Consider the following 23012-nt stretch of genomic DNA (forward strand, 5'->3'; position numbering starts at 1 on the left):
AGTCACGGGCTGGGGGCCGATGTGCCGGTTGGCAGTTCCCGAGAGAGGGGAAAGGACTTTATTTGGGGTTGTTTCCGCAATGCCGGACCAGCGTTGCAGAACGGCAGTTTCTCCAGCCCCGCTGCGAAGCACTACTCTGAACAGAATAAAATGTCTTTACTCTAGAAATCCAGCAGATACTCTGGGTTAGCAGTTTGTGCTCGCAGTGCCGGGGGCTGGGAGCTAGTCTGTGCTCTCCCGCATCAGGCGGTGTGTCGGTCACCCGCCATGGGTGAGGTCCTTCCGCGGCCCCCGGCGGCGCTGGCAGGGGCGCTCCGGCACCAAGATGGCGGCGGCGGCCGAGCTGGGGGCGCTGGGGCGGCGCTGGCTCTGCTGGCTCCTGGGGCTGCAGGCGGTGAGAGCCGAACCGGCGCCTTCGCGCTCGGGGCTGAGCGCGGCTGCAGCTCCTGAGACAGGGAGCGGCTGTGAGGGCGGGGGAGGCGGCGTAAGACGTGTCCTGGGGCGGGAGGCGCGGGCGTCTCCTCCCGATCCTGAGGCCGTGGCCGCCTCTTTGCTTTCCATGTCGGAGATTGGGCTCTACTTCTGCCCGCTTCCTAAAATAATTTGTATTGGTGCTGCCTTTTTTTTAATAGAGGAAATTATTTGGTGTGAAAACAAAGCAACAGTGTAGCGTAGATTTGGAGCCAAAGCTTTGAAAGAGCAAACGCTGATGAAATGAGGCGCATCACTTGCTAAGTGTCTGAAATTATCTTGTTCTGATGGGAATTTGCTTTCTGGAGTGTGAGGGTTTTTTTCCAGTCCTAGTCAGAGACATTTATTATGATTAGTGTTTTATTGTTTCAGGAAAATATGATAGTTATGATACTAAAAATTGAATAAAAATATTAGGGATAGAGACTTCCTTATCTTTATTTCTTCCTTTGCTTCTCTGTACTTTTATTCTAAAGGTGTTTTGAGCTTGCTGTGTAACCAAAACTGCTTGAAGGAGGAATTATCATGTAATGGAACCTTTACTTCTTTTCATACACTCTTGGTGTTTTGGTTGGTTCTTTGTCACACACACACAACCCAAAATAAAATCCTCAGGAGAGCATTTTGGCCTTGTATTCATGGATTGTTTGGGGATCTGCTGGGCAAAGGTGTCAGGAGAGAGAGAGGCTGCTGGGAGCCCAGTGACAATGCCAGTACTGCCCCTGTCATTGCTCCAAGGGGAGCAGATGCAGCAGTGACAGTGAAGTGAAAAGATGACAGTAAAGCATCAAAGGGGTGGATAGTAAGGTGCAAGAAAATGGTTTTAGTTACTACCATCATTAATTTGTTAAGTCAGCCATAATTAATATGTAGCTTCAGCAGAGTTTAGAATGCTCCTTTGGGGCTTTTTATACTACTGTGTCGTTCTTTCTAATCATTACAGCATTTAAAACCATCTTTTAAAAAAATAATTAATACTAAGTGCAACATTGTATTGACTTTCAGGTGAGTGTTTATGGAGCACAGTTGTCATCAGAAGCTTGCAGAGAGCTGGGCTTCTCCAGTAACCTGCTGTGCAGTTCTTGCAACCTCCTTGGGCAGTTCAGTCTGAATCAGCTGGATCCCTTCTGCAGGGAGTGCTGCCAGGAAGAAGCTCAGCTGGAAACCAGAAAGGTGAGTTTTGCACCAAATCCCTCGTGGAATAATTTAACATGTCACGTTTATGATACATGAGAACCTGTGTTATCATCTCAAGAGGGAAATGCAGCAGTTACCCCTGCATGTACAGGGTCTGGGTTTGCAGACTTGCCATGCTGCTGTGAAACGATGTCCCTGTCCCAACAGGGCAAGATTTGGTTCTTTGGCAGCCCTTCCCTGGTGTGACATGACCATGGTTGGGAGCTATATCCAGATTCCTTTCAAAGGAACATCCGTGGGGTTGGAAGAGGGCAGAAGAGGGGGATAAGGAGAGCGGGGCTTGGTGACAGCTCCTGCTTTGTCACTGACCTGTAGCACCATGGCCAGGATAGCTGAGATCAGTCCCAGGCTACAAAGGGCTGCTGCAGCCTCCAGTCAGTTCCTGGAGTGGCACAAACCTGATAGGAGCAGGACTGCTCAATTCCATCCTGCAGCAGAACAGCTGGAAATTTTGGGATATATACAGATATATCCAGAACAGCTGGAAAATTTGGGAATATATACAGATATATCCAGAACAGCTGGATATTTTGGGAATATATACAGATATATCCAGAACAGCTGGATATTTTGGGAATATATGCAGATATATCCAGAACAGCTGGATATTTTGGCAATATATACAGATATATCCAGAACAGCTGGAAATTTTGGGAATATATACAGATATATCCAGAACAGCTGGAAATTTTGGGAATGATCTCTCCAAGAGTTCATGCTGTGCTTCAGTCTGTTCAAAGCAAAACCTTTCCTTCTCTATAGTAAATAAATATCTGTAATCCTTAAGGTATGTTATCAATGAAGAATTTTTAGAGTTCTTGAAAAGAATACGTGTTTTCTGATATGTGGTAATGTGAGAGTGTTCTAGAATATAGTGAAGACAAATTAATCATCAAGAAAGTAGATGTTTCAAGGATGAGAGGTGCTGAAATCATTTTTAATGGCTAGGAGATAGTGAAATAACTGACATAATGAAATTAATGAGCAAATCTAGCAGGTTTTTCTTGTCAATGAAATTCAGCCTAATATTTAAAAAAGAAAGTCTGCCTTTAATTTTTAATAAAACCACTGATTAAGTGTCAGGTAGAATATATTAAGTATCAAGAAGCATATGTTTGAGATTGGCAGAGAATTCATAGTTTAATTAGTAGCCTCCTAATATTGACAGACTTTAGTAGTAAATTTTATGCATTAACAAAGTCATATTTCAATACAATCCTTCTGGGACTTGATATGTAAGGCTTTTTCTTTGCTAGATATGTGAACCTGATAAGGGAAAGTTTGTCTCTGGGGAAGCTCCAGTTCTTTTACATGTGTATACATATAGATATAGATATATAGATATATACATATATATATATATATATATATGTACACATATATATACACATATATACACGCACACATATATACATATATATATAATATACATATATATATATATATATATATATATCTAAAATATGTACATATCTATACCTATGCAAACACAAAACCTGAGGTTTCAGAATGCAGTCTAAGGAAATGTACCAACAGGGAGTGCCAGAACAGAAAGAGTCTCCAGCAGGCTCAGTGACAGCTGTGCTGGCAGCAGCAGTGAGGCTTTGTGTCCTCAAGTGAAGAGAGGATACTTTCATTTGCTCAGGTAATATTCTCAGAGTTTTGCCTCTGTGCACAACATGTAGCACAAGAACTTATGGAGCAGGACAATTTCTGTTGTCATTTGATGGCAAAATAAGCTTTGGGAACTATGTTGCATTTCTGTCAATGTAACTTCTGAGAAAAATGTCTTAACAATTTATCAATAACATACTTAAGGATGCAAGTTAGTTTGTGCTGTGAACATTGTATTAATAAAATTTGGATCAAATAACAGAAATTAAATTAATAAAGAGTCTTCTTAATTTCCTGAATCAGACCTAGATTTCATTGTGTGGATAATTACACTTTCTGTGTAGGGATAAGCAAATGCCATTTTGTGGTCAGGACTTCACATTGTAAACATTATTAGTCTGAAACTTTTTCTATTTTAGTCATGATCAATGAAGTAAAGTAAATAGCACAGAGCTGGACAGGGTCTCAAGGGTGTTTGACAAATTCTTTCATAGTGGACCAGATTTCCTTGTATATTCACAGGAAGCAAGAAATTATATCTTATAAGTTGTTTTTTTAATCTATTTGTGTTTTACCCAGTTTCATTTTCTTGGGGTTGGGCTTTGTAGTAAATGTGAACAATGTAGATTTTGATTATTACTTTATCTTTCCTTATTTCTGTGATATTTCTGAAGAAATGTAATACAAATGATATTTGAGATTTGGAGCTAATATGGCAAGCTTGAAGTATGGGAGTGATTCTGATAGTATTTTCATAGCTGAGTTTGAATGCAGGCTTCCCATATTGTGTGCATGAATGGAAATACTGGATTGTTCTAACATTATGATTTCTTATAGCATCATTTCTAATTTTATTATGAATGCTGTTTCAGAAAGTGGAAATTTTTTATACTGGTACTACTGCTTAGAAATGTATATTTCAGATCTGGCAGTTGTTAGGAGGTTTAATTTCTCTTGAAGACTAGCCAGTGGAAAATTAGTGTTTGGAGACTGTTAATATTATCTTAACAGACTGTATTCAGAATCATCACATTTTGATATGACTTGTGTTTTTACATAGTGCTGGTTGTAACAGATGTCTGTAATTGAGCTTGAGATTTTACCATTACATAAAAGTTAACAGTATAATTTTTAGTAGCTTCTTGCTAAACAAAAATTTTCATGCTAGGTATGCAGACTATGAAAACTGAATGCTGTCTTTTGCTGTAGTTTTTCTTTTCCTTGTTTTTTTTTTTCCTGTTACCACAGAAATCTTCCTTCTAATGACAATTTGATAGTAAAGAGTGAACGAATATTGAAAGTTCTTAAAGGTTTTTTTTCCTACCCTCTTGCTTGTAGAGTTTTTCATGTTACTCAGAAGCCCTGCGTGTCAGTGTGAGATGTGTGGCTGTGCTTGGCAGCCTGGCAGGCTGCTGAGCTCCAGGCAGGGGTGCTCCGGGCTTTGCTGGGGCTGTGGCTCCGTGCCCCAGGCACCTCTGCTTCCCCAGAGGTGGCACAGCACCTTGGCTGCCTGCTGCAGACGGCCTTGGCAGCTCCTGGAGTTCCAGGACATGCTTCAGGATTTTAATTTTACTGTCTTTGCAGCCATGTGGCAAATATCAGAAATAGGGAAAGCAAGAGTTAGTTTATTGCATGACTTGTGCCTGAGTTCTAAATGAGAATTTAAAGGTAATAGCACATCTGTCTGAGATTTTTTACATAATTGCTGCTTTTCACAAATGGTCTGTGAAATATCCTCAGGCCTAAAAATATTTCATGCTGCACAGTATCAGTGCAACCTCAAATGAGATGTTTACAGATTTGAACTGTTTCATAGCCTTGAAAGAAGTGTATTTATTAATCCTGCTCTTGTTATTGGTCCAGTAGTTTGTGAATTGACATTGTGGAAAATAGCTGTGAGATATTCTTGTTACACAAAATTTGACTTGCTCTGAACTTCTGCTGACACCTGTCCAGTGAAATATTTTAATTACTTCATAATTGGACTGTGGGTAAAATGAAAATTGTTTTGGTTATTTTCTCCTCCTCTAGAGATTTTGTATGCAGTCTGACACTAATTCAGAAGCCAGCTTAAACAGTATTGCTTTAGACAGCTGCAAGTTTTGTGCCTCAGTCTGTCAGATGCAGAGTGCTGCTGGTGTGTAAAACAGAGAAGGATGAAATGGAGGTGAAGCTAACTGTGCATGAAATTGTAGTAGCAGGAGAGATTGTCCATATTCTGCAGTAGCTGAAAATAGCTGCACTCCATCTGCAGCTTCACACAGGCTGTGTGATCATTTCAGACACAGCCATAAGCATATTCCATTAATTGTATATTATAACCTTAGATTTGTCTCAATTATATATGCATGTCAAAATCCACATTGATTTTAAAAATCAGCTCTGTGATAAAATTTGCAATACATTAAATTTTATAGTTGCACTGTGCAGGATTCCTGCAACCCATAAAAGTTATCAATATATCTAAATGAAGCTTTGAAAAATATATTTTGCTCACCAATATGTGTTGAACTTCAACATTTTTAAATTCTACTGTCAAGTATTTGTCATGTGATATTGTTAAAGTGTTTGGTGACTTAGAAAACATGACACCCATGTAATGACTAGATGCTTCTTCTATTAAAAAAACAACAAAACAAATTGAAAGCTTTCTTAAAACTCCACCCTATTACATGTATAGAATTCCTAAATGTGCTCTCATGAAGTATAAGGAAGAATAAGGTGACAAGTCTGAACAAGAATAATAACATTCTTGTTCGGACTTACTTTTTAAAACTCAAAAAAAAGTTTATAAAACTCAAAATAATTGCTGGAAGTAAAATAAGTTGAAGTGCTTTTAATGTTTCTCGTTACTCCTGTGTGACCCAATTTACATTCATTTTTCAGGTTGGTTTTTTTTTTTCTTTTCACTACACTAATTAGAGTGCTACACTCAAATTGCTGTTGACTGCTCTCTTGTTCTGCCAGAGGCTCTTAACATGAATAGGTCTACTCTCATTGGAACTTCTGGTTTTCAACTCAATGGTTAAAAACAGAGCTACTTAGAATTCATTGACATCTCAGAGATGTAAAGTAAGTCATATCAATACTTACAGAAATTAATTAGAATTTTAGTTTAATTCTAGCTGTTTCTCAAAACCTACATCTTTTTCTGTCTTTTGATGTGTCCTGTAAAGTCTCTTTGATATTTTATAAAAAATCAAATTGTGTTTTTACCTGACTGTAAACTGTAACTTCCTTATTTCTAACATGTTACACAAAAATGGTTGAAATTCATTAGTTTTCTAGCAAGTGTGACTTCAACAATAGTGTGATCCAATGACAGCATATTTTATTTAACATTCAAGTAAATAATCAGAACTTTGTAATTAAGACTAATATGTCATATGATCTCCTTTCAAAGTTTGCTTTTAACTAAGTGTCCCATGCAGTTCATACAGAGATGATTTTATGGGCTCTCTTGAGGGGGAGGTTAGGGAATCTGAGATGGCACTGTTCTCTCTAAGTGAGAAAGTCTCTTACCAGTACTGTTGCTTCAAAATATTACCCACAACCATTCCTTGTATTAAAAGTGTGCTGCAGTGGATGTCCTTCTCAAGAACTTCACCATGTACACTCTTTCCCTTCCCTCTGTACACGATGTTATTGGCAATGAAAATTAATGTTGATAAGAAGTAGTCCTAGATAAGGGAAGTGCAGCTAACTAGTCAATGCCTAAGACAGACATTTGCTGTCTTTTGTTTGGTTCATATTCACCAAGTGTTCATCTCTGTCAGATAAACTAAGATAAAATACATTATCTGTCTGTAATAGGGTAAGCCTTACCCATGGAACAGCTCTATCTGATCTTATCAGTGAAAAAAAAGGTTAGGGAAACTATAAATGTGAGTTTCAGTTGTTGATGTGCATCAACAACTGAATGTGCTGGTCAGTGGAATACCTTTAGCTAATTAAGATTGACCTTCATCTAGGTAAAGCACTGGCATTTGACTCTACATTTGTTGAAGAAACTTCAAAAAGTAAAAGTCTCAAAATTAATGAAATGTGCAAGGTCAAATAAATACCTCATGAGATCTGTTCTCAGTGTATTCTTTGCAACTCTAAGATGCATTATTTTTTAACAAAAGCACAGACTGGGGAATAAAAGAGATGTTCAGGGATTCTACTTGTAGAGGTAAGTAGGTGCTCAGATAGAATCAGATGGTATAGTCCAGAATTGAAACCTGACCTGTTAGCTTCCTGTCTGTACTCTTTCACTTGCACCATTCTGACTGGGTCCAAGTGAGAGCCAGTAAATAGGGGCCCTATTTCTGCCACCCTTCTCTGTTCCACTCAAACTGGGTATTCACACCACCTAATCTAAGTGACAGCTCCAGAGGCCCCAAGTTGGTGGTTGCTCAGCTTCTCCATTTTCTGTCTCACTCTCGTGCCAGATCTCTTGCTCACATGAACTTACACCAAACATTGCAGAGACCAAAGTTAATAAAAACAGGCTGCCAGGAGCAGAAGCTGGTTTGGAACTTTTTGGTGGTTGCTGGATTTAAACAGCACAAATGTTTATAGAATCCTGCAAGGAGGGTATCATTTAACACCAAAAGTAGTGGTGGATGACACATTTCCTAAATGCTGAAGAATGGAATAGTAATGCACAACTATATATTGTATGTACAGAATAAAACGTCTCTTGAGTCTTCTACTCAAAGCAGAACTCAAAGTTCTGAGGATCTCCAAGACTGCGGATTGTAGTCTTCCTTAGTAAATTCCTCAGTGAATAAACACCATCATTGTGACTTGTTTTCACCCTTTACACTCAGCAGGAATTTCCTTCCCCACAAATAAATGAGAGCTTAGATTCTGCTCAGCTTTGTTCAGAGCAATTTGCCTGCAATACATATCACTAATCCCAGGAGTAGCACTCATTCACATAACTGGTTTTTGACTGTTGGACTCTGTTTCCACACTCTTATTTAGAGTTAGGCATGTCCCTTCACAGGATAATGAGCTGTCAGTGGCAGAAGTTGCTTTGTTGCTAAATTTACTGATGACCTCAGTTCAGAATGATGTGTGTGTGTAGCAATGACTTCCTTGGCTTGCTGTATTATAGAGCAGTAATTCATAGTGTTCCTGGCAGTGAGGCTTTCTGACTGCTCCCTGTTAACCCACAGATTCTTACTCATGTTCTGCCTCCAGGAAAAGGAAAGACAAAAGGGATTTTGAAAACCTTGAGCTGTCCATATAAGTGCATTCTCTCCCACAGAAAATATTTTATAGTTTGTATCTCGGTGTATATTCTTGTGAAGGTTTCTAGCTTAGAAGACTAGTTTTCTAGTAAAAGTCACAAATGAACTGCTAGTTAAAAGAGTTTAGAAGAAAAGCAAAAGAAACTTCTAATAAAATCTATTTTTGTTGTAAATTTCTAGGAAGAACAAATACTAATTAACCTGGTTTGCTTTCTGTGTGTGTGGCTGGAACACAGTAAAAATTAGGTTGCATGCTTTCATAAAATTTACCCTATTTTTCAACAGTACCATTTTGCATAAATGAAGGAACTTTGGCCATTAATAATAATAACATCCATATTTTTCTGAAATCTTTTGAAGTCAATAGGAGATGAGGAGCTGTCTTCTGCAGACCTGCTTATATCATAATATGACATTAGAATTGCAGTGAATTTCATAAAGACTGTGTTAACATTGGAAAGAGAGTTGTTACTAAAGATTTGGTGGAAGATAGTATTTTACCTGAGGCAAGTGCAAATTCTAGAGGTTTAGCTGTAGTCATAAGTTTGTTTTTCTGCTTTTTCTCTGAACTTAACTATATTTTTGAAACTGATATTAGGAGAGGACAGTATGCACATACTGGAGAGAATCCAGGTACCATAAAGTGGCTATTGCCCCTTTGTGGCTGTGCCTTAACAGCCTGTTTCATTTCACGTTTTAAGACTGGTACTGTCAGCTGAGTCCAAACAACTGTACAAATCCAGCCTGAATGACACTTTGTAACCTGTGTCAGGCAGGGTCACCTCGAATTAATAATTACAAGAAAGCAGTGTGCAAAATGTAAATGTCATAGAAGTAAAATTAGCTATAACTTGCTGTATTTTTTTAAACTTTTCTGTCACCTTTGATCTAACAGAATTTTATTACAATCAGGGAGCAATCTCTGTTCAATACCACTTTTTGCTGTTCAGTTTGGTCTGAATTCCTATTTGGGTGTAAACATTAAAGGTTATGTAGCAGGAATGTCACTTTTCTTTTGGAGTCTTCACCATGAGTAACTGTGATAACAATACCATATCAGTGTAGAAATGAGGCACTGCTGGAATTGTGTCTTGCAGAAATTGCTTCAATTCTCTTCCTAATAGCAGGTGAAAAGTTTTCTTTCATATAAGTTAAAGAAGTTCCTTATTTTTACAATGCATATTTTTAACTAGCATAATCCTTATGCAGAAAGGTGTTATTCTGATGTAATTAGCATTCTCTTTCATAATTAAAGCAGGCATGACCAATAATGTGGTTTGTCTCTTTTCATTTGTGAAGAGCCACCTGATTGCATCAGTATGGACTGGTAAAAGAGTTTCAGATGCTTTCCAAAAACTTTTGAAATAAACTGAACTCAGGTTGATACTTTGGAAAAAAATGAGAGAAAAGTTCAAATATTGTCACAGTAGTTTTAGAAAACATGCTATTAGAATGTTATAAAAAATCTAAGTTCTTTTTATGGATGCAGACATGAATCAGCAGTTGTTTTGGATTTTAACATGGACACCAGTAATAGTTTAGAATGCCTTTATTTCATTGCTTCTAGTACTAGACTCACTTTCATGAGCACTAAAACAAGTGAAGCATTGCTTTAAAATGAACTAACTCATGAGTTAAGCATTGTGTAATGAACTGGCTCAAGATGTTTGTGCCTCCATATGATACATGTCATTCTTACTAATACTTGAACACAGTGGCTGCCTTCACAAGGAAATTTGGAGAACATCTGCTCTGGACACAATGAGATGGTAGATATTAACAACTAGGCTTTTGTGGTGGGCTAAGTGATGCGACTAAACCTGGGTTTTTTGCAAAAGACACCTTTGTTTACAGTCATAAATGAAGCCAGTTGATTTTTTTTTTTTTTGGTCTAGCCATCGAGAAAGCAGCTGTTATTCCCAGCATGAATCTAAACCTTTTTGTCTGAGAACATTTGGGTTTCAATTATGGCAGAATTACAAGCTCAAAATTTAGACATCAATGATTGAGCTGTTTTCTTTGTTAAATTTCTATAAGATATTGGCCAGGAGTTATAAACTGGGAGTAGTGAGGTGTTACAAAATGTCTTACATATTTTAGATTTCTACAGTGATTTTGTTCCATAAAAATTCATGTTTGGAAGGAAAAAGACTAAGAATAATTTGCAGTCATAAGAATTCAAAAATGTTCATTTTACTGTTGTCCTAAATTTGAGTGTACTTAGCTTGTGATAGACTTACATAAAATAATTAACTACATAGAAGGTTATTTATTCCTTTGTCTACTTCTTTATACTGACTTATTGATAGAAAATGCAGATAGCTGTCAGCATCAGAGAAATCAGAATATATATTTAGTGAGTATTTAAAGGAATATCTAAATCTAGGATTGCTGATACAACTGTTGAATTTTTTTTAAAAAAAGAAGGACAAGGTAAGTGAAGTTTATGAACCCTGTGCCATGTTTCCTCCATCTTTGTAATTACTTCGTGTTTTAATTCAGGAGAAATTTTAATAATGCCAGCTAGTATCTGAGCTGTTTATCACTGCCTTTTTTAATTAAAACCTTGAGTTGGGTGGTGAAAAAGCTTTTAAAAAGTCTAGTATTTATGATCTCTTGAGTATTGTTTCATAGTATTTCTGGGTTTCAACAGTCAAATCTTAGATTTTTATCTTAAATACAATGTTTAGTTGAAAATGTATCTGTAGCTAGGCAAATTTCTGAGATGCTGTTCTGAACAGATAATGCAGTGTAACATTCTCTTTTCAGCTTCCCATGGAAGTAATGATTATTGATTAGTTCATGCAAGAGAGAAGTTGTAATTTCCCTGCAAATCATTAGAGTATTTGTTATGTTCTAATTCATAGTATTTCAGTAAATACGGAGTTGGCTCTGAATCAGAATTTGAATATTCAGAAATGAACATGTATTTTTGGCTGTCTGTAATGCCTCCATGCAATCGGTGATGGAATGTTAATAAAATTGTCTTGGAGATGTCTGTTTATCATGTGTGGTTTGCTTTTTCAGATGGGTTCATGAAAGTTAGTTTTAATTACTTGTGTTCACAGTTCATATTTTAAGTGAAGCATGAATTTATGTAATTTCAGTAAGGTTATACTTTCTGTACTCAGACTTGCACATTTGTTATGAAAACACTGTCTAAAAGACCATGAAAGCAGAGGTTTTAATTGTCTGTGAAAGGTAATAAATTAAATTTTTTTAAATTAAACTCATTCTGTCTGCTAATCTATGACAGTGGAGTTTAAGGCTTAGAAGGATGTGATTTGGTATACAGTATTATATATCTGTAGTATATATACTATGTGTAATATTAAAATGCCTTACTTTGGAGTATGAAGTTCTATTTTAGTAGCTGGAAAATATGTTGTCAATTTATCTAAGATTCATCAAACTGTAGAACCATTTGCATGTTGCAAAAAGAATCACAAAATAGTCTAAAAATATGACAGTATGCAAGATAATAAGGTGGATAGTTTTTATAGATATTATATAAAATTTAATATATATTTTAAAGAGACTGAATCTGAATATCTTGCATAGCAGACAGGAGGGATTGACATCTAAGTGCAAGTATCAAAGTTAGCCCAGCCTGTACATATTACTTCACCTAAGGCCTGTTAATGTGATCTGTCCTCCTTCTGCAAACACAATGAACTAAAATCAACCAGTAGCCCAAATGGGAAATTTTAAATTACTGCCTTGTCTTTATTATAAGTATTTCACTGTCCAAGTTAGGTTTAAAGTGGAAAATAAAATTTCATTTAATGAGATTTTGTTAGTATCTTTGGGAAGGAAGGAATAGTTTTCCTATTACAAATCCATAATCCGTGTTGTAACATGTCCAGTTGCAATTTTTAAATGAAACTTTGCTTACACCAACAGTATATCTCAAAAGATCTTTTTTGTTGTTTTTACATTTTTAGTATAATGAATGAAAATTACCATGTATTCTGAGTGAATGGGTCAGTTGTTGCATAATCAGAGACAGGTCTGGAACTGTGATTCTGTCTAGGATCTTACTTGTAATTAGCATTGACAGAGTATCATATTGTCTCCCCAGAGAAAAACAGTTCAACAGATAACACATTATAAATAAACTAGTAATTTAGTTACTTTTGTCATAAACAGCTTCTGTTTATTATTACAGCTTTATGCAGGAGCTGTCCTAGAAGTATGTGGATGAAAATTGGGAAGGTTCCCTCAAGTCCAGGGTAAGTAAAGCCACTAGTACTCCTTCAAATATGAAATATTGTCACAGCTGAATGACAAAAGGTACTTTTAAGTACATTACAAGTAGTCATAAATTCAGTGTATTATATCAGTGAAGTTGCATTGACCTGAAACTCATAGAACCAGCCTCCAGTAATTGCCAGATGAAATTATATTGTGCACTTATGGAACAATTTTATTTTCACAGATCCTGCCATATAATTGTTTTATCAGTGGATAATGACAGTCAGATAACAGGAATAGAATACAGTAAAACAAAAGGAAATTCAGTGCCATCAGTGTCTGGCGGGAGGAAGCTGCAGGAAAAAAATCTGTGAGAAATTTCAAACTGGACTTTTCTTATAAATTAGGGAAGAGCTTAAGTGATAGCAGTACTATAGTTTATTTTGGGGTTTTTCCGTGAAATGAGGACCCTAATACCATACTCCCTAATGCTGTATTTTGGACATAGTTGGACATAAGTACCAATGTAGCTTTAGAATTTAAAATTGCACAAGCAGCAAGTCTCCATCTACTGTGGGAAGTATTAATACCTCCCTGTTTGAAGGCTGGCTGACAAAAGTGGGGAAAAAAAGTTTTTAAAGCAGGTTACAACTTACATAAGTTCTACTGCATTATATCCTTTCCTGCCACCTCTGCCCACACAGCTGAGTTGAATGACAAGGCCAGAGCAAAGCTCTTTTCTCTTTTCCACTGTATAAAATGTCCAAATGTGAATTCTTTAAATGACTTGTCATACTGAGGGACGTGAGGAGATAACTTTGTTAGCACAGGAGTCTGTATTATCTCCATGAATGTTCAAATTTAGCAAACATAAAAATATTTCCAACTGTTGTTGCCCATTCACTCAAGCTGCTTTATGGTTCTGGATTTGTGACATGAAAGTGCTCATTTGAGCCATAGGTTTGAAGGAGAAGGTTGAGCTGTTAGCCTGACTCCAGCCTGCATTGTGTGCTCAGTTATCTTCACATGTAGGTCCTTGAAGGTAATGGCCCTCAATTCCTGCTGTGTGCACACTCTGAGACATGTTCCAGAGACTTGGGATGGTGCAAAGGAAAAACTCGAAAATTGTGACTAGTTGTTTTTCCCTTTCAATTCTTGGCTATCTAAACCTCCTCAAATGTTTACATTCCATTTATCATATAGGTTACTTTCTAAAGTGGCTGGATACAGTTCATTGTTTTTTGAAAAGGATCTCTGTTTTGACCACCAGTTTTGATTTGGTACAGTAAGAATTAAGAAAGGACAGAGTAGTGCACTTAAATTTCTTTTTTTATGTTTTTATCACCAATTTCTGCAGCTACTCAATCTAAACTTATCTTAACCAAATTTACAGCTAGGGTATTAGAAGAGATTGGAAGATGGGATATGTATTAGAAGCATACTTAGAAATTTTTAAAAGCAGTAGAAAATATTCTTTCAGCTGTTGTTTGTCTTCACACTAGTATTAACCTCAGAATACCCAGATTTTCTCCTGTAATGTAACTTCTAACAGAAACAGTATTTAATGTCTCCATCTTGAGACATTTGTTATGGAAGTTAGGTTGCCTTAAGGTCATGCTGCTGCTTTGGAAGCATTGTCTTTGTAGGCTTCATTCAGCTGTGTAGCCTGTCACTGGCAGTGTCCCATCACAAATGCCTGAATCCTTTTCCATAGCTTCTCTGAGGGTTTTGTTAGAGTTTGTTTAGATGTGTTTGGTTATTCTCCCCAGAATATACACAAAATGGCATTGTTAATTGCAGGACTTTGTATATATTAGAATTACATGGATTAGTGTATGTTACTACTGTATTCTGAGATTAATAACTGTGAAGTCTTGGCCTCTAAGTACCTGTGTAAATTGTTTTGTCACTTGGATTAGTCCCACAGATTTGATGTGTCTCAGGCTAAATCTGGATTATGTTTTATTTGGCTAAGGGATGAGCAGTGTTGTTTTGTTGGGTTTTTTTTTTGTTGTGGTTTGATTTTTTATTATGAGATTCACATATTAAAATAGTTAAGGATTGAAATCAGTTGAATTAATAAAGGTTTGTAAAAGTTGCACAGTTGGAAGAAGCTGTGGGCTGCTAGGTCCTTGTCAAAGTTTCTTTCAAAATTACTGGTTATATAATCTTTAGCTATAAACAGTTCTCAGTCCACCTGTGTGCCTGAAATGTGAGAATCATTACATATGGAATATATTTGTATATAATAGGAAAGCAAAGGAGTGAGAAGTGATGACAAAAATCTAGTCCTCAGCACGAGGATGGAAAAGTCTGGTCTTCAGCAAGTTATCTCAGTCTTGAACTGGATATTACTGTTTGTAGTGTCACACCAAACACTAAATTTGGCATTTGTGAATATGGCCATGTCTCTTAGGTTTTTCAGATAGTTCCTTGTGATAAGTCTGATAGCAGACCCCATTTCTGTATGCCTCCTTTAAATTCAGTACTGAAATATTCTTACTGATAAGTTTCCCTTAAAATAAAGTGCTTTATTATAAATGCTGTACTCTAAAATTAATTCCTATATTACATATATTTTGAAATTGTTCTGTATAAAACTGTTCTTAAATATTTGTCATTTGAAAGCTCTTCATTAAAGTAGAATATTAACAATCTAAGTGACAAGATTCATAGATGAAGCAATGTCTTACTATACCAGGTAACACAATGACAGTTTTTGGTAGACATCCATAAAACTGAGGCTCTGGAACAGAATAATGAATTAGCTGGGCCAGTAATTAATCTTGCATATTTGTTTTAAGTTGACTTTTCAGTGGCAGCTGTGTTCTGTTCACCATGAGATAGGAGATCAGTGTTTAGACTCCCACATTCTCTCCAGTTTGTTTAAAAAACTGAATTAGACTGGGTTTTTTCATTGAACATTCCTTACATATTTCTCTCTATTCTTTTGCTTTTTTCAATAAAATAATTCTCACCTCTCCTTGTGAGTTAAGAAATGGACATGCTCCAGCAAATCTGTTCTAGAAACAAGGTTCTTAATCCTTGCACTCATGCTGAGTGCAGCTACATTAAATCCTCTGACTTCAGAGTCAATCAGCACTATCACCCAACTTCTCCAAGTGTTAAGGGAATTCTTTTAGCTACTAAAATGTAATTTCTTATGGGATTGTATTGTATGAAGATCACTCATTTCCTAGTTATTTAATCTGCAATTCATAAGTACAGACAAAAGAAAGTTAGAAAATTATACTAACCTTAAATCTAGCACATATAAAAGCATCACTAAAACTCTTGCTAAGAAATATGGGTACTGTAGTGGGAGACATGCATTGCTTCATTGTAATCTTTTGCAAATAGATGACACACAAATTAAAACAATACTTCCCTTCAGATTTAGAAATGTCTCTTGCCCAACTGCTTATACAAAGCACCCTGTCTTTGGGATTTTTTGAAGCTTCTTCTTCAGGTTTGATTGGAGCTCTGTCTTGGATTCATTTCTGAAAGCATGTGGTGCTTTTTATAAAATCATGGACAGCTGCATTGTAACTTAAGAGACTACCACTAGTAGTTATTGATGTGCCATATGAATTCTTAAATTTAATTTTTTATCTCAAACTGAGGTCCCCAAAAGGTACAGAGCTGTAGTCATTCAAATGTAAATGAGTGCTTGTGGTGTGCTGTAGTTCAGTCTTTTTGCTCAGTTTTCATGGTAACTTTGGAAGCAGACTCATCCCATATTCAAAACTGCAGAGCATGTATTTGTCCCCAAAACAAATGTCTGAGGGAAGACATTGATGCTTTTGTCTTGCCCACTGATTTACATCTTCATATTTGTAGCAAATATTGCCAATTGTCTTAGCAATGCTCTACTATTGGAGGCATTACTAAATATTGGAATTTCCTGTCGTCATAAAATGTCCCTCTCTTACTCTAGCTTTTGTTTTGGTTTCTTGTCTTTTTCATGGATTTAACACTTGATAATTGGGAATGGCTCAATAAAATGTTTTTTAATTCAAGTTCATTTCAGGTGTAAAATTGTCAAGTCTGTATGGTCAAGCCCTTTGTGCATTTTTAATATAAAATTTTGCAAGATTATGCACTAACTTGTGTCTCCAGTAAAATTTCTTATTTTCAAACAACTTGTGTCTAATAATTCACGGCCAAGAAATCAGACTGCCCTTTAGCTTATCTGAAGTAACATTACACTTGCTTTCTGTTTATTCAGGTTAACTCAAAACAACTGTTTGTTCTGCCTGGGGAGATGTTTCATGTCCATTTTGGGTCAGGAAGTTCTTTTATGCTGTGTCCTGCTGCACCTCAGAGAACAGTGCAGGTCTGTGCATGTACACAGGCTTGCCCTTTTGGCCTCAGTGATCCTGAGATTCCTGCAGAATCCATTTAGGGCTCTGGGATTGAACTCCAACAAACTCGTTTTCACAGACTTTCTTATTACACCTCTATGTTTTGTATTGAAACTAATGGACATTCTAACAGTAGCAGGGAGTTCTCCAATCTGTTGTGTTTGTAGGTAAAGGCTTCTTTTAGTTCTTTAAAAGCACTGTTCAGTGGGGTCCAGGCTTTAAAATGCTCATACACACCTGATCCTTCTGTGAGCCTGTAGCTGTAGGTGATTGTGGGGCTGTCCTGTCTCTCTTCAGGAGCACCTCAGCAGTGCCTTCAGCAGCAGTGCTTTGGTGCTGCTCATCATTTCCTGCAGCACAAGGTGAAGTGGCTTTGCAAAGCTCTCTGTGTCTGGAGAACAGCTCTGACTCCTGCTCCAGGATTTAATCCCTCAGAACGTGGTGTCCTGGCACTGAGCTCAGGGTTCATCTTGCAAAAGTCACGGTGGAAAATGCCTCTCCTGCTCATCCACAGATAGCTTAGAGAAAGGCTTGTTTCTCTGTGGTGGGTAATTCCTAAAGCTGCTACAGAGAGAAGCAGATGGGGAGATAGCTTGAATAGGATTTAGTATGAAACACCAAACTACTAAATAATGGTGTATAGATGATGTGCAAGTACCATTTAGAGACAGAACCATAAGAAGCAATGTTGATGTCAGGGTATAGAGGGGACACTGTTGGAGCAATGTGAAGGTGGAGCAGATGCCCCACATGCCATGATAAGCAAGCAGTCATATGTCCCTAGATGTGCACTGTAGCTGCATCTCTCTTCCTAACCTCATCATTTCAAAGGCTGCTAATTCAACTCAAGGACTGATTTTGTGGAAAGAAAAAAAAAAAAAAGCATTTGATGGGGTAATCTGTGTTTTTAACACATGTCAGTATTTGAGTTTCTCATTTTAGCTTCCAAAATTCAGAATATACAAATTTAAGTTGTTTGTACATTGAGTGTTTTTCTTTGTTGCATTACAAATTCAAGTGAATGATGCAGAAAGTCACAATGATCAGCATTAGAAATAAATATGCCATAACAGAAACTAATTTAGTTCCAGCTGTCTAAAATTTCAGGAAAAGCATTCTGTAGTGCTTCAGCTGTCAGAAGATTTAGACATTTGACATTGATACAAGTGTGTAATAGCTACTTTTAATGTGGCAGAATTTAATGCTGCCTATAGAATACTTTCTTCTTCCACCTAATGCTGTTTCTACTTTATGTGAGCTTGTTCAGTCCAACACTGCAGCCAGAGAACAGCCTCTTGTGTCCAAATAAGCTTTCATCAAATAATCTATCACTCAAGTAACAAATCCTCACACCTGTTACAAGCTTGAAGTGCTGTAACTTGAGGTTCCTCCCAAAGGCAATTTTTTATTACAATCAAGTTCCAGAGTTCAGATTTGCTTCAGAAACTCTATCCATTTTACTATGCTCTTGTACCATTTTGCAATTAGTCACCCACTGTACTGACTGCTTCTTAAAACCCTCTTTTCATATAAAGCTCTAGAGACTGATTTCAGCTTAAGATTTAGGTTGAAGAAAAACGTGGAAAAATTCCTCCAGAAACACTTCAACAGTCTGTGGACTTAACAAATAATAATAAATGTCTGTGCTGCTTTTTTGCACGTTACTTTTGATGACAACGAAGGCAACATGTCACAAGGGCATGGGGAACACTGAAGCTGAAAATACATTTTTGAGTTTAAATCAGAATCAAACTGCAGTATGTGAGCAAGTACAGGTTATTTTGTGCTATTTGAAGTTGTTATGCACAGCTTACAATGACATCAGTGCATAGTCTGTAGAAGGAATAAAGACAATTTGAGTGAGACAACTCATTTTCTTCAGGGGCCTGGTACATCTGGCAGCTCCATGGGCCATTGGTATTTTTTAAACCTCTTTATATTGTGTAGTAGTTGGTGCAGCAAGCAGTGTATATGATTTTTTTCTGTACCGGGAGCTGGTGAAAGAGGGAAGAAAGTAAGTGCCACTGTATAACCATGCTGAGAAAGTGTTAAGGGAACTGTCTGCAGTAATGTAAAGATAGGTACAAAGATGCCAGGGGATATCTGTGCAGTTACTGAGGAAAGCACTACACTTTGTCAGGCAGTATGAAACATTAGTCCTGAGGTTGCACTCATCTCCGTGCACCAGCTGGATGCACTGCAATTTCTGAGAGATTCATTGTTGTCTAACCTTGGAAAAGCAGCTTTAACATGCAGCTGGCACCCTTGCAGCAGTCAGTCTGTACTGACAGGGTTCATCCTTGGGGAGATGCTGCTGACATACTCCAGGAGCATCCTGAATCCACTTAATCTCTATATAGACACTAAATTCAGCTTTTAGCATGTGAAAAGGAAGAATGAGAACTGTTATTTTCTAAATAAATTTTAAATATTTCTGGAACTCAGACATTCATTAGGGTGAAGTGCTAGGAAGTAGGGGATTATGCTCACACTTTGTCCTGAAGTACTTCATACTGTCTTTTCAGAATTAATGCAAGGCCTGGTTGTGCTGTGAGGATGCAGGGGCTGTGCTGCAGTTAATAGCTGCTGCCAGGTGCCGCAGGTGAGGAGTGGTGCAGCAGCAGCTCCCCTCAGACCTGCCTTCCCTCACAGCCCATGGAGCCTTGACACCGGCTGCCTTCAGCAGTGCCAGGAGAAAAGGAAATACGAGCTTCTCTTCCTGTTTTCTAGCTTGCTTTTCTTGCTGGTTTTGAACACATAATCTCAGAGATCTCTGCAAGACAAGACTGACCACCTTGCTCACCAGGATAACACCTCTGCCCACGGCTTCCTGCATGCCTGGCCTGCAGAGCTGCAGAGTGGGGAGGGTGCTGCTGAGATGGTGTCACTCACTGTCAGCCTCCCTCCCAGCGCTGATCCTCAGCCAGGCTCCCATCGCTCCAACGCCTTTCCTCACATTGCCTAGCAGCAGCATATGGGCCAGGCTGCTGAAGGCTGCCAGTTGGGTGTGCAGATAACTGCCTTCCACAGTTGCACTAATGTTCAAGGAAAATCCAAACAGACAGAATTCCTCTTTGGATTACCAGCAAAAATAGGTGTTCCTTTGGCATAATAGGCTTAGTATTATTAATTTTATGAAGGTAGTAAGATTTTAACATTAAAATATCTTTTAAAGCATAACTAAAAAAAAAATTGGGGAATACTAATTTGACATAAATCTACTTTATGCAAGTAGAGAAGAATTTGATTTTCTTTCTTTTGTCCAAACTGTAGCTTTCGTCAGGAGTGATAAGCCAAAACTCTTCAGGGGGTTGCAAATCAAGGTAAGTAATAGCCTAACTTTTTTGTTTGTGATGTTAAGAAGAACTGTATTTGGTGGAGACAGTCTTGTGGATTGTTCCCTATTTGCTGATCAAGTAATCCTTCAGTAGAGAACATATATTTGCATTGCCAGTGTGAATCTTTACAAGTTCCTGTTAGTAATGTTGATTTGTTTACTGCTCAGTAACTGTTTGGTACTAATTCTTTGGTGGTGGTGAGGTTCTGGTTTACTTTATTGTTGTTTGGTTGGTTTTAATTCAAGAAAAAATTATTATTATAGCAGATGGGAAAAGAATCTGAGGAATGTTTATATTCTGTTCTTACTTTATAGATATCTTGGATTTACTCAATTCTGTCATAGTTTCTCCTGTTTTGTTCTCCCCTAGTTTTCTTACAGAGCTGCCATTTCCATAACATTCAGTGATACTTGGATTTTTCATCTCCCTTTCAGAATTCCCTTGTTGTGTTCTACTGTGCTGGTTTTTCTCTATATACTTCAGACATCCAGCTTTATAAAAATGCATATACTGAATGGTGTTTCTTATGACTTGCATATATGCAGAGTTGCATAAGCTACACTGCCTTAAGCTCCAACAATTCTTTGGTTTCAAGATCTAATCTCAGACTTCACCTTCCTCTTAAAATCCTGTGTGAACTTCAAGTGTACTTTAAAGATGCACATCTTGAGTCTCACATCTTGTGCCTGCCATCTCTGTTGCCCAAATGGCACCATCTGGAATCACTCCATAGCTATGCATGGCTGCAATAAGTGATTTGTCCTCTCAGCAGCAGATTCTATGTAAAACAGATTTCCTCTGTCTGTCTCACGCATTCATGTCTCCATGTCCTCCAGTTTCTTTCAAAAGCTTTCTCTCCTTCTGTACATCTGTTTCTTTTTTTTTTTTTTACATCATAGATTTATTGAACATCAAAGCAGTCTAGACTACAATTGGTATCCAGTACTACCAGAAAAAAAAGTGCAAATGAATCTGTTTAATTCACAGGACTTTTGGAAAACTGTATAGAGGTGCCACGAGCTAGGTTAGCTCAGCTGAGCAGTGTAATACTCCTGGGGAAATCTTTCCATAAACTTAAATGGTCAGAGCTTCCTAATACTGTTCAAAGCTTTTATTTGCATTACTTAATTTAGAACTTAGTGAGTTTGAGAAGCACTGAAGAATTATGTTACCAGCAAAGCATAGTAGGCACAGATACAACACAGCAAGAAAGAATGTGATTACATTAGAAATTGATAGAACTTCGACCTGTTAGAGTGACTCAGAATTTCTAAAATGGTAAAAAGGCTGTTGATCATATAAGAAAAATCATTCATTATCAAAAGCTAGCTTTGGTAACTTAAAACAATTGGAGTAAATAGCCTCCTTCAAAGGCAGGTCAATGGCAGTGCCCCTCTGCACAGGCATTAACTGCTGTGGTGCACCAGCGAGAACAAGGAGAGGTTTCTGACACCCAGCACCACCCCCCTTCATTTGACTTGTTCCTCCACTTTCCTCTCCGACATTAAATGCAGGTCAGAAGCGTGAACTGATTTAAATCACTTGAGAGCAGGGGCAGTGTTAGTATGGAGCCAAGCCAAGGTAACTGACTCTCCTTTCCCCCAGTATGTGCGTGGTTCTGACCCTGTACTGAAGCTGCTGGACGACAGTGGGAACATTGCAGAAGAACTGAGCATCCTCAAGTGGAATACAGACAGTGTGGAAGAATTTCTGAGTGAAAAGTTAGAACGTCTGTAAATCATTGCTTTCTGTCCTCTTTCCTTTTCATATTTTGTCATGGTAATCTCAGATGAAGTGCACTACTATTGAAGAAACATTCCAGCATCTGTATTAATTTTAAAATATCAGTTGTGCTGTACTACATCTTGTAATTAGAAGGGAAGCTTCAGCACACATATCTGACAAGTTGACAAATAGCTTGTCTTTACATTATTATGTCAGCTCTTAATGCATTTATCACTAAGAAAGCTTTGTTTCAAAGTTAATTATACAAATCTCAGTTTGTTATAATCAGGTCTGTTTTTACAAATGCTCTTCAAACTGAAGAGCTTCAAATAATAGAAATGATTACCATGCTTTTTGTCTGCTGCTCTTTCTTAAGGAAGTTAGAACCAAATGCAACCTATCTCCCAAAGAAACTTGGCTACTAATGCCCTTTTTATTTGTATTTGAACTGTCCTTTTGTAGAAGCCTTGTTTACAGTGAGTACCTAATTCACAGGTTGGAAAGCTGATGGAGGAACTCATGCTCTGATACTGTGAAACATTTATTAAGTACACTTTAGTGAAGACTACATAGAAAACCTCTGAGGTGTATGAAGTCAGATGTCAGGTGTGCTTTACATCAAGTGTTTTGCTTCAGAAAACATGAGCTATAACTCTTGAAATAGCTTTCCTTCCAACTCTCAGAAGTTTATTGGAAGTTTGTTTATGAAATTAATTTAGAAACTGTTCTTTAAAATGTGTATTTTTTTTTCTCAGTTGAAATTTATGTGAACAGGGAATATAGACAGTATGTATGGTATTGAGTCAAATCCACTAAGACTTGTTGGGTTTTTTCCACTTAGAGCCAATAAATACGGTAATCAAAAATAA

At 37.4% G+C, this 23012-nt stretch overlaps 1 protein-coding gene across 1 annotated transcript; it reads left to right on the forward strand.

The window, feature by feature from the left end:
• The first annotated feature begins 314 nt into the window (after positions 1 to 314).
• On the forward strand, positions 315 to 23012 carry SELENOF (selenoprotein F). Its single transcript, XM_058808543.1, has 5 exons — positions 315 to 394; positions 1477 to 1644; positions 12691 to 12754; positions 20354 to 20403; positions 22024 to 23012. Exons 1-5 carry the CDS (start codon positions 326 to 328, stop codon positions 22153 to 22155), a joined length of 483 nt encoding a protein of 160 aa, XP_058664526.1. The 5' UTR covers positions 315 to 325; the 3' UTR covers positions 22156 to 23012.

The sequence above is a fragment of the Ammospiza caudacuta genome, chromosome 7 (genome assembly GCF_027887145.1).
Source record: "Ammospiza caudacuta isolate bAmmCau1 chromosome 7, bAmmCau1.pri, whole genome shotgun sequence".
Classification (NCBI taxonomy): Eukaryota; Metazoa; Chordata; class Aves; order Passeriformes; family Passerellidae; genus Ammospiza; species Ammospiza caudacuta.